The sequence below is a fragment of the Diabrotica virgifera genome, chromosome 3 (genome assembly GCF_917563875.1).
Source record: "Diabrotica virgifera virgifera chromosome 3, PGI_DIABVI_V3a".
NCBI lineage: Eukaryota > Metazoa > Arthropoda > Insecta > Coleoptera > Chrysomelidae > Diabrotica > Diabrotica virgifera.
In genome coordinates, this window is record NC_065445.1 from 147,928,201 (window position 1) to 147,941,685 (window position 13,485).

The 13,485-nt window shown below is 32.8% G+C and overlaps 1 protein-coding gene across 2 annotated transcripts in view; it reads left to right on the plus strand.

The window, feature by feature from the left end:
• LOC126881345 (RIMS-binding protein 2) overlaps nt 1–13,485 on the plus strand; it is a 509,061-nt gene that overhangs the window by 378,149 nt on the left and 117,427 nt on the right. For both annotated transcript variants that reach the window (XM_050645576.1, XM_050645577.1), the window contains exons 14-15: nt 469–747; nt 2,961–3,118. In XM_050645576.1, coding sequence (XP_050501533.1) covers nt 469–747; nt 2,961–3,118 — 437 coding nt within the window. The remainder of the gene's footprint in view (nt 1–468; nt 748–2,960; nt 3,119–13,485) is intronic.

Genomic DNA, 13,485 nt, shown 5'->3' on the forward strand with positions numbered 1-13,485 from the left:
TACAAACCACTAATTAAAATTTTTTTTCAAATCTCTTACCATTTCGCTGTAAACTTCCGTCGCGTTAGTGGTGACTCACCCTGTATGTATGGAAAATGTTGTAGTTAAATAATTTTACGGATTACTATTAATTTACTTATAATATATAATATATTTACTTATATTTATTTTTATTATGATTTTTATTTTACATAAAAGATATTGTGGTATTTAAATATAAAAGAGAAATTAATATTTTTATTGATTTTATGCTTTAATATAAATATGTACTTATATCATTTTACCAAATTAATGTAAATAAGTATGTTATTTTATTACTAAATATATTAGTTCATATAAAATGTAACGAAATCTATATTTTTATAAACTGTAAATTTAGCACTATCTCCGCTACATACACTTAATCACTAAACACTTAAAACGAAGCAGCTCATAATTGATTTTCTACCAAAAATCAATACTTTTCAGCAATTTCGAGGGACCCAAACAACCGTATGCCACAGCAGATACGTAACCAACAAATGCAGGGTGCTCGAGGAGGGCCCAACAATCCCCAGAATAATCCTGGTAATCGGCCAGATCCACAGAAGAGAGCAAGATGGTTTGTTGCGCTGTTCGATTATGACCCAGCAACAATGTCTCCCAATCCAGATGCTTGCGATGAAGAACTACCGTTTTCGGAAGGGGATACCATCAAAGTGTGGGGAGATAAAGACGCCGATGGATTTTATTGGGGTGAATGCAGAGGTAAGAAGTACAATGCTATTTACATATATTTTTTTATTATTTATTACATTAACAATGCACCTAATCTTAAAACCAACCAGAATTTTACATTTAACTTAAAATACTAATGTACTATCCTGGGTATTCCCAACGGTTCACCTTATAATCAAATAATAAATTATTGTTGCACCCTTCACTGTTGTGGCTAGGTTCACTACTCGAATTTAAATTGTCATTTATACATTTAACACTATCATACAAGTTCAAAAGGTTTGGTGCGTTTGACCTGCGGACTAGGTCGTGATTATCTAAAAGTTCTAACACTTCCCTGTTTGTACGGCTGAGGAGTCGGTTTTCATGATCGCTGGCAATATTCTTTATTTCGACTTTAAATTATTGTTATATGAAGTTCCCGATGCAGGTCTTTGTTGCGGACTTACCATGGAGCGTTGACTGTTTCTTAGTATTCGGTTTTGGACTCTTTGAATGCAGGCATAGTTACTCTCACTAGTAGAGCCCCATTACTGTAAACCCTAGGACCATACCGGGTGGAGCATTTGTTTGTAAATTAATAACTTGTTCTTGATTGTAAGTTGTGAGCTTTTACCTAATAACCAGTATAACTTATTGTATTTCATTTTAGATCTTCAGGTTTCTTTATGATAATAATATGTTCCTTAAATTTTAATCCGCTATACAAATGTAGACCTAGGTATTTTATTGTTTTCTTGTACGGAACGATTTTATTGTTGATTCTAACTGGGTGATTATTTATTTTTTTTATAAGCAGATGTTCTTTTTTAAATTTTTATGCGCCGTTTATTATTCCAAGGTTTATTAGGGTCACTGCGTTTTGGAGGTGTCTAGTTGTTTCTTCGAATATTTCACCGACTGCTAGTATTGCAGTGTCGTCTGCAAATGGGACCAGTTTAATATTTTCTGAAACAGGGGTGTCACAGGGATCTAATAAATATAGTATGTGTCCCTTAACACTGCCCTGTGAGATTCCTGCTTTGATTGGTCATATGAATATTCGTCTTCCTGTTTAACTCTAAAAGTTCTTTCTTCCAAATATGATTGTATTAAATGTACATATTGGATGGGAATATATCTTTTTAGTTTTAGTAAGAAGAAGAAGATATCTTCTGTTAGTAAAAGATATCTTTGTGCCACACTTTATCAAATGGTTTCGCTATGTCTAGGAAAATAGTTGAGCATATTTTTTTCTCTTCTAGAGATCGATCTCTCCATAATATTTGTTATGCTATGTATGTGTGTGGTCTATTGCAGAGTGTTTATTGCGGAATCTAAATTGGTGGGAAGCAATAATTTCTTTGTGGTCGAGTATAGTTTGTATTCTTACTAGCAATATATTCTCAAATAATTTGGAAATAATTGGTAGCAACAATATTGGTCTGTTTGATTTTATATTATTTACTGGTTTCCCTGTTTTGGGAATCATACTTAGTTCAGAGATATTTTCCATGTTATTGGTATATATTGTAACTTGAATAAGTGATTTTTATTAAATGATCGACGGCGGTGATTTCATTTAAGATTTTAGATTAAATTTATCTAGTCTATTTCTCGAATATTATTCAATCTTTTTTATATATGCCTATTTTTCCTTGAATTCCCTACAGTTTTATTTAATTTCAAATATTATTAATATATTCAGAAATATTATTATACAAATATTATTAATATATAATAAAGATGTATTAAAAGATGAAACAGTCATAATCACAAAATTTTGTAATTTTCTTATATCGTGTTTTATTAATATATTTTAACAAATCAGTACGACTAGCGTTCGGTCGATATGAAGTCAACAAATTGTTGGCTTTATGGTCGTATTAGAAAAAGGGAAGATAGTTCCTTACCTTTATAATTCTCACGTTTTTTCTCTACACTATTAGGCAGCGTTTAGACGCTGAGATACATTCGAGCAATTTATCGTAACGATCGAGTTGTTTCAATTTATCGTTGTGTGTAAACGGTACATCGCAGCGATTTATCGCTAGTTTAGACGCTGCGATAAATGCTAGCAATTTATTGTAACGATGGAGTTGTTTCAATTTATAATCAATCGCGAGAATATATCGCAGCGTCTAAACAAGCTCTAAAAAATCAATAAGTCGTAGCAATGTATCGTCACAATAAATTCTCGCATTTTATCGCGGCGTCTAAACGCTGCTTTAAACTTATTAATTTGTTATTATTTAAATTTTTAGGTAGGAGAGGTTATGTTCCGCACAATATGGTAATGGAGTTGGAAGGAAATCAAAATAGGGATAGATGGGGTGATAGTTTAAGTAACGCTCCAGTCAAACGAATGGTTGCTTTATATGACTACGATCCGCAAGAATTAAGTCCGAATGTGGATGCCGAGGTGAGAATATAAAATATTTATCTTCATAGAACACCAAAAATAGAATATAAGCATATAAGTACGAAAACTACATTTCTTTCAGCATAATAAAAGTTTTGTTATTTTTAAGAAATAAATACTCGAACAAGTTTGACTCGGCAAAACACATTTTTTGTAAGTCGATGGTCTCCAATACACTCTGTACGCAGCCTACGGTGTCTATTGGATACTTCAATTCATTTCACCCCGTAATTTTGATTTGTTTAAAATTACTCTTTTTGAACTATTTTCGGCTGTAAGATAGTTTTTGTTCTTCAAAGTTTGTCAAAGTAACGAAAATGAACAATTTTCCTACGACGTGACGTTGTACACAGCCTAGAGCGTCTATTGGAGACCACAGCCCTAACTTAAATGGGTTTTACTTAATTTTTTTGACCTAAAATACAAGTTGTTCTGATTTGTCTTAGTTCAGCCGAGACACATTAATCTCTATCACTTGGTCATAGGACATAAATTGTACTATACCTTGCTCTTTTCCATCAAACTCCAATAAGTACAGGGCCTCAAAGGAGACTAACAGTTTTCTCTTTTTTTTTATAGGATTTAGGGTTAGACTGTTTATGGTAGTCTCTTCTTCCATTGTGAATTTTCTGTATCATAGTCTATTCACCTTGCCTATGTTGTACAGATATTTTCTTAAACGACAATGTCTAGTCACCATTTCGGTGATCGTTTTAATCTTTCGGTTATTAAGGTACATCATATTGTCTGAGAGATTTTATTAAAATTCCTGATTATTTTCCTTGTCTGGATTTACACTTAAGTGGCTCTTAATTTTTGAGCCCACAAGGTTGCTCTCAAGCCTTGTTTTACCAACAAATCGGCTCGTTCATTCCCTCTGCAGTGCACCCCTTCATGACCTGGGATCCATATTAAAGACACTTTTTTTGTATTTTGCGAGATTGCAGAGAATATCTTTGCCGTTCTTCACCAGTTTGATTTGGCGACTGGGTTCTCTACGGCCAGAATAGCTACTTGGCTATATGTACTATTATGCTCTGTATTTTCTCTCTGCTATGAGATTGATCAGCACCTTATTAATTCAATTAATTAATTAATTATTTTAATTGCTACTCATGGAAACAAAACCAAAATTTAATAAAACTTTCAAATAAAAAATATTCTCAGGGCTAATTGATTTTAATGTATCACCTTTAGTTTGTGGCTTCTAGTATTTCTCGTTGCTTACTTTATCCAGGACAAAACAGGGAAAATAGATATACTGAAAATCATATAAGTTTTATAAATATTATTTATTTATATCATCATCATCATCATCAATGGTTCTACAGCCCTATGAAAGAGCCTCGACCTTCCCAAGTCTATTACGCCAGTCAGTCCTATCCATTGCCAACCGTTGCCAGTTTGCTGCGCCTATTTTTCTCCCATCCTCATCTACACCATCTTTCCATCTAAGTTTTGGCCTACCCCTATTTCTACTTCCCACAGGTTGTGACATAAGGATTCTTCTAGGAGGGTTGTTATGCTGTGATCTTGCTAGATGTCCTGCATATCTTAGTCGTCCTATTCTTATAAGAGATACTTCGTCTTTTCCACCAAATATATGTTTATATCTGTGGTATACCTCGTAGTTATACCTACTCCTCCAAATACCATTTTCACAGATGCCACCGAATATGCCTCTCAGAATCCTTCGTTCAAATATAAGCAGAAGGTCCATGTCTCCGATCCATATGTCAACACTGGTTGTATAAGGGTTTTGTATATGGTTATTTTTGTTTTTTTGCTTAAGTTTCTGCTTCTCATATATCTACTCAGTCCAAAATAGCATTTGTTCGCTAGGATTATCCTTCGCTTGATTTCTTCTGTCATGACGTTTTCCTTGGTGATCAGGGAGCCTAAGTATGTGAATTTGTCCACCACTTCAAAGGTAGAGTTATCAACAGAGAATTGGTGACCGATGTTTATGGCTCTATTGTTGGGTGTTGATGCCACCATCTTAGTTTTCTCCCCGTTTACTGTCAGGCCCATATTTTTTGAGGCATTTGAGAAGGTGGTATACATTTCTTCTAGTTTGCGTGTAGTGCGGGCAACTAGGTCCACGTCATCGGCATATGCCAAAATTTGGGATGATTTATTAAAAATATTTCCTCTGTTGTCTATTCGGGCATCTCTGACCGCCTTTTCCAGAGCTATGTTGAAGAGGAGACACGCCAGCGCATCTCGCTGTCGCAGCCCAATATTAGTTTCAAACGCCTGTGATTGTTCGCCCTGTATTTCGACTTTGCAAACGACTTTACGCATTGTAGCCTTAACCAATCTTATCAGTTTGTCAGGGATGTGGAATTCATCCATGGCTTCATACAATTTATTTCTTAGGACTAATTTCTAATTTATTTATATACTATACCATAAATATAAGATTCAAAATGTATGCTAAAACTTTATTCTGTTGTAATAATTTCTTATCTAATAAAAATAATCTTTAATTCTATTATCTCCCTTTTTGTATAGAATTTAATTTAAATGATTCTGTAGACTGTTCTTATTATTAAAAAAAAACAAAAATTTAATTTTCACCTCTTAAATAGATTACTTATATCTTCTATGAATTTATGAATGAATAAATTATGCTGTAAAACTGTTAAATTGACGAAAAACAAATATGGTATATAATATACAACAACTTTCTCCTTTCACAAATAATCTGACTAACTTTTTTTTTATCTTCTTTACTTCTTGTCATGGATTGTGTTGTCCTCGGTTCTTCCACACGTGCTCCTCGGATGCTGCTACGGTCTTTCTCTTCCAAACTGTTTCACAACCAAAAAACAGCACTCGCTCGAAATTTCTCCTCTATTTAGTCTCCCACTCAAATCAAACAATATCAATTTTTATAATTCCAAGGTTTTTTATCAGATACAGAAACTGGAAACTATTCGGACACGAGGAGATGGTACTTCTCGACTCGATCACGACTTCGTCTCAACACGAATCTGCTTACATGGCCACCAAATTCACCACTTTACACAAAATTACTACTATTCAAACTGGACTGCTCCCTTCCGATCTTAATTACACAGTAACTCTTTTTCCTTCATCAATCTGAGACTCAACCACTCTGTTCTTCCTCCATCAATCTCTTCGCCAATCACAAGCATTCTCTCTACACATTACATCCCTACTTTCATTTCTTAAGAACAAATAGTGTTGTATACAAATTTTCTGTCTTGTCAAATTTCCAGGAGATATTAAAATTAACTTTTTTCTTATATCCTAGAAAAACCCTCTATTCTAAAACTAAACAAATTTGTTTTTTTGTCGTTTCTTTCTAGGAACCCATTTAGAAACGTTATATTGTCTACTCCAACCGCGAGTACATTCACTTTCTAATCCGACCGCATTTTAGTTCATTGTTTAATTTTTATAAGTCCGTTCGTAGAATCTTTACAACTAAACATTTCCTCTTTCCACGAAACACTACTTATGGCTAAATCATATTATTTATAAATTTTGGCTATATACAGAGCGATGAAATTTTACGATCTCGTGGTCTTTGACATAAAATTAATTCTCTAAATTCTCCCCATAAAATTATTTAACGGTACAAATGTCGATTCTCTTTGTTTTGATGTCTCCGTCCATTATTTCATCAATGTAGGCGACCAAAGCAAAAACTTTAGCTGAAACATAATAATATATTGACCTAGGCTGTAAGCTTTGTTATAATTACATGTCTGCGAAAAAAATCCTGATCCAGTACCATGGGCAGTTTTAGATCTATCACTAAACCATACTAAGGACCCATTAATATTTAGGACTTTCTGTTCTTTAGGCGGTGTTCAATTTTTCACATGCAAAAAATTATATATTTTGTCTTACTGTATTAAATGGTAGGGGAGCCCAAGCGGGGATTTCTGCAGTTACTCGAGCGCGATGTACCTCTACCATATATTGGATCTTAATGCAGGGGAGTTCGTTTAAGGGGGGGGGGGAGCCGAAAAAAAATCTATTACTAGAAAAACTCAAAATCGTCAGATTAAGATATGCAAAAACAGTGTATATTTAAAAAATCTGACGATTCGAGCGGGGAGTAAAGAAATGGGCGAATCCCAAAGTTTCTCAAGGAAAAAGCGAATATTTCGCGAAATGAATGAAAGATCGAAAAACTAAAAAATACGTATTCAGTATTTTTCAAAAATCTATCGAACGATACTAAACACGACTTCCCACGCGGAAAGGGGTGGGGGGGGGGGGTAAATTTAATATTTTAAATACGAATCCTACGATCTTCCGCGAAATGCATATCACATCGAAAAACTGAAAAATACCCTATATAGGCATTATTAGACATTGAAACACGAAAAACTATCTATCCACTGTTGACCAGCAGTGGCAACAGAATTGCAAATTATCTCTCTTGTGTTACCTGCCGGATGGTAAAGACTTCTCTTGCGTTTGTTTTCTTTTCAACACATTAATCTCAGTTCGCGAACCTTTATCTGGATTCAACAATTAATGCAAACCTTTTTCTGGGTTCAAAAATTAACAGGAACATTCCTCTGAGATCAATTACCGCTGAACAAACCCTTTTCCCTTTGTGTAATATAGTCCAGGAACCGAAGCTTTTCGCCTCGCAATTTTTACAGAAAGGATAGATTTGCTTGAAAATTGGAGAATAAAGTAGTAGATAGTCCAAGGATCAAAATCTATATGATGCCCAAAGGCGCTTTTACCATGGAGGTGGTTGCCACCCCATCTCGGGGGTGGAGATTTTTTATTATATTTTGACCACAAAAGTTGATAAAAACATTCATTCCAAGCAAAAAATATTCCATACATTTTTTTGATAACAATAGTTTTCGATTTATTCGCTATCGAAAGTGTTAGTTTTATATCGAAAAAAATTTTTGAAACCAAATTCTTGGGAATTAGATAGCCTACAATTTCATCTTTAAACATTTTTTCGTATCTCTGATGCTAATCTTTCTATTCTGAAGACAATGGCATTTTTTACCAAACTACAAAAATTCGTTATTCGTTTTTAACTCCAGTTTATTCAAAACTAATCATTCCAAGGCCCGGTTTTTCAGTGAGCGGTTAAAATTTTGGTTAGCTAACCTAGTTTAAATTTTAACCAAAATTTTAACCCTTATAGCGCTTTTCAGTGCTTTAAATCAAGTTAAGAAAATCTAGGTTAGCTAACCATGTTTTTTTTTTGGTGGCAGCAGTAACTGTACGTACGCATGTGCAATTCGAGAAATAATGATCAATTTGACAGAAAAATAAATAAAAAACAATTTCATAACCAAATTTAAAAAATGATTTGCAATGCAATAGCAAGCAAGTTCGGAATCTTTGTTTAGTTCATAACGTCTACCTCGGTTTCATAACAGAAAAGAATTAAAATTACTGGGACGATTTAGACTTTTTTTCCGATTTTGTTTGTCAAAGACCACGGTCTTATCACTATTTGAACAGATTGACTAGGAAATAAGAAGTCATACTCTTTGGTAATTAATTAAGTATTTTGCTGTGTAGACAAATATCAAATAATCTTTTTAAAATATTACTAGGAATCATGCATTAAATCCTGTTACAGTAAGTGTAAACATAGGTACCCGTTACAGTTATATTTAAATATATTTCCTTATAATTACTTCCTATATAATAACGATAATAATTTATAATTTCAATAACAATAATTTCCTTATAATAATAAGGAGGTAATAGAATACTTCCCGCGATGAAAAAAATAACATAACCCAACTAATCCCTTCTGTCAGGCAGGTACTCAAAAAATATACATGATGCATTCACTGCACCAATGCGCCAGCGTAACCGCAAAATTCGGAGTTAACCATCTAACGAGGATCGGTTAAAATCGTGGTTCACTTAAACGAGTTTAAGCTCTAACCTAGCACTGAAAAACTGATTATAAGCCAGTCAAACTTCTAGTACCTATCTATTAACAATACATACATAAAGAAAAATAAATAAGGTCAGTGACTAAAACACCGCCAAATTACATTATTATGCTTCCAATTGTATTTCTCCTTTTTTTCTGAAAAAATGTATTGATTTTTTAACCGTATCTTTTTTATTTTTTATCTTAAAAAGTTTTGTAAAAAACAGTTTTGTAGGCTTTTACAAGATCTATAAGGCTCTGAATATCCTTTTACAAGATCTATAAGGCTATAATCGTTTTAAAATCCTCAATCGCAAAATAGGTGACTTTGAAAGGGTTGGTAAAGGTGGTTTTTGCATGTTATTACTAGTTTTAATTGTCAATAGCTCACTCAATTTTGCCGTAGAAAAAATTTTTTGCAGACCAAGTTCTTGGGAATTAAATAAGCTACAATTTCATATTTAATTATATTTTCTTATCTCTGATGCTAATCTTTCTATTCTGAAGAAGAGGGCATTTTTACCAAACTACAAAAATTCGTTATTCGCTTTTAACTCCATTTTTTTAAAAATTATTCATTCTAAGCTGGTCAAACTTCTAGAACCTATTAATAATATATAAATAAAGAAGACCAAACAAGGGCAATGACTAATAATAATTAGAGGGGTGATTAGGGGATTGTTTGCGATCACTTTTTTGCTGCAAAAAAATAGGGACTGAGCTTCTTTTCATTATAAGTCACCTAATTTTTGAGCAAGAGACTTTTTAGAGACTTTTTTTAGTCTCTGGAGATAGACATTTTTAAATACTTTAAATTAGTTTGAACAAGTTATTCTCGAAACAAGCATAGTTTTCCCGTCTTTTGACTTTGAAACTACAATATTTAGCATTTGACGAAGAAGTGCTAACATATAATAGAGTATAGCTCGATTACCGTTAGTCTTAAAGAAAATTTAAAAAAACGGTTTTGTTTATTTTTTGAAAAGGTGCATTTTTGTTAAGCAAAGTTGTTTTGATAAAACGAAAACTTTTTGAGTTATTAGCAGAAAACTAACACTTTCGATATCGAATAAATCGAAACTAATAATTTTATCAAAAAAATGTATGGAACTTTTGCGATCAAAATAAAATAAAAAATTTCGACCCCCGAGATGGGGTGGCAACCACCCCCATGGTAAAAGCGCCTTTCGGCATCATATAGATTTTGACTATCCTTGGACTATCCACTACTTATTCTCAAATTTTCAAGCAAATCGATCCATTCTGTAAAAATTGCGAGGTTTTGTCCTATTTTAAGCTTCATTACGTGGACTAATATTATAAGACGCTAATCCGATATAGACAAACCGGTAATCCGCTACAAACAACTAAACCTTGTAAGAGAAGATGTACCTTGTCCAAGTAGTAGTTGCGTGACTAGTCAATTGATAAACCGGTCTTGGATTATTGGTCTACCGTCGAAATATATAATTCCTGAAGGGGTACACTTGTGATAACCTCTAAATATGCTGTTCCTGTCTGTTTAAGGCTCTTGTCATATTTAGAAGCGGTTGTCTTTGTAGGGTGGTGAGAGAAGTCGCACAAGATTGCAAAACCATCTTTTCCCACCAAAGTACTGAACCATATTATCCAGATTCCGCTAATGAATCATGTCGTCATCGAATATGTTCCATAATTTTGGTGACAATATACTGATACGTTAAACTACCCCAGATAATTGAAATAATATTGAATAATAATATTTCAACCAACTACAATAGTATTCGATGGCACTTGGTATCTATCTGCGGGATTTTGGTGTGTTCCTGTTGTTTCTGTACGGGGTCTGGAGCTTGTAGATTGTAGATGTTCTGGCTACCAGACCTTAAGGTGTTGGTCGGTTGCTAGGTGTCTATTTGAGGTTATCGCTGCATCGCCGGCGACATTGGGGGCTCCAGCTTGAGGAAGTCCTCCCACGGAGTGAAGGGTTGTTCAGATTTTGTGATTTGTCCAGAAAACTAGAATGCATACAACTATATGAGGCTCCAAAAAAAAATGAAAGATATTCTTGCCATTCCAAGAAATAATCCAGAAATATTGCAGAAAGGCAAGGTTAAACAAAATTAATAGTAATATGTAATTAATATTAGTAGTTGTGGATCACTACATGCATATGGAGATAATAGATATACAATATAATGTGAAATATATGAAAGAACCACCATGAGGTATGAAAATAAAAAGTATAATGTTAGGTTAGGTAGGAACATAAAAATATTACGGATATAGGCTTAGAAAAATGTGTACAGTTATGGTTAAACACTTACCCCAAATAAGAAAGTCTGTTTGAAAATGTGGCTACAAGGCCAGACATTGCCTTGACTTGACAGACTTCGTGAGTGGGGGCTTAAAACTTGAAACTAGAAACGAGGAGACATGTCATTGTCATGAACCACAGAACGATCCAATAAAAATGTTCTATGCTGAGAACAGGAATGTTGAGATATGCCTATAAATAACGAAAGAGGGCGCCAACCAATTTTTAACGAGGAAAACAGGTAAAACAAATAGAAGAAGATTGTTATTAATGAATTAATAAAGAAGATAGAATAAAATAATTATTTAAAAAATAAAATAGTAAATATGTGACGTTTGTAACGTTACAATACCCTTATTTGTACTCAGGATAATGGCATTAAACGTATCTGGTATATTATTCTGCTCTAAAGCATGGGAATAGTTTAATTGCGTTTTGTGTTGTTGATTTTATTTTTCATCAGTGCACTATGTATTAAGACGATAGACTATGAAATGTATCTTAGATATCTAGAAATGAGCATGGACGACTTCTTTTTGATGTAAATTCCTTTCGAGTTTCGATATAAGACTGTGCAGTGCGGCTTCACTTAATATGTCTGCTTAATACGCCCATTCCCGCTGGTGCAGTGGGTGTTTTATTAAGAGTGTTTTTTATATATTTATTCAAGACTTTTGCCATCTTTTAACGTGAACGAAGTCAAACTTATTGGCATGTATAATTTTTCTAAGGTTTAATTTGTGTTTTCTGTTCCCCAGAGCATGTCAAGCTCTAAATATTTGGCCCATTCCCTCTTGGAGTAGTTTGTTCATCTGGTTTCATAGTTTCATATGGTTCAAAAGTTTCAATAGGTAGCCCATCTGATCTTGTAAGAACCAAATATCTCTTCAGATGTCAGCTAGTTAATTATGGGGCTTAAGTTTGATTGTTGATTATTTGCATTACCTAACATTTCTCTAACTAACGGGTTTATTGGGAATTTGTCTTTCTATGGATTAAGGGTTTAAGTCTGAGTGTTTTAACAAATTTATCATGCAATTTGTTTAATTACTATAATTACTATTTAAGATTAAATTAAATGAGAAAAATGCTTACATTAAAACTAGATACAAATATATAAATTGCTGGATTTTATTTTAATATATTGATTGTGCTATATTAGATTATTTGATGTTCTATGAAAAATTTTTAATAACACGCATTTAAACTCTGCTTTTTTACTCTTATTAGTATATAATATTTTTAATTTGAATAAAAGTTCAAATAATTTATAAAATATAATAATTAAGAGGGAGGAGGCAACTACCTACATATAAATAATCCTTATATCCACTAGGAGAATAATTTACTGAATATCTAAACAGGTTTTTTCGTATAGAATAAAAGACAGCAATAATTTTAAATACTTGCAAGGTTTATAAAATGCTAGTACACAAAAGGGAGTTAAAAATACACTGGAAAAACACATTATCAAAGATTTTTACAAAGAATCAACTATGTAATAGTAGAAGATCCGCTATAATGTCGATCTGCACCGATCTGTTTAGTGGATGAAAATTATTGGATATGTAATTTAGCATATTAACAATTCTTACAAAAAACAAAGGTTGCCCGATCTAATCTTGTTCTAACTATCATGAATTAATTAAAAAATGACATTTCTTTTATAAATTAAAAAAAAAATTATCGACCCGGGCAGATATTATTTCAAATTTTTTGGATCATTCTAAACAAAAAAGGTCGTTTGTAATTTTTTTCTAAAGTTGATTGTTTTCGAGTTATAAATAATTTAAAACTGAAAAAAGAACGAAAGATGACAATTTTCAAGGCTCAAAAACACAAGTAAAAGATATCATTTTTGTAATTATCAAGTACATAAATTCAAGCTCAAACCTTTTTCTATCAGGTCTCGATAAGAATTTTAACCATGTTTTATTCTAAAACATATTTTTTTAATTGTTGATGAGGAAGGTTTCTTATGGGGAGACGGGCATTAACAACTAAAAAACAATGTTTCAGAACAAAAGACTTATCAAGAACTGATAGAATAAAGTTTGAACTTGAATTCAGGAACTTCGTAATTTCCAAAATGATATTTTTTACTTATGTTTTTGAGCCTTGAAAATCGTCATCTTTCATTCTTTTTTCAGTATTAAATTGTTT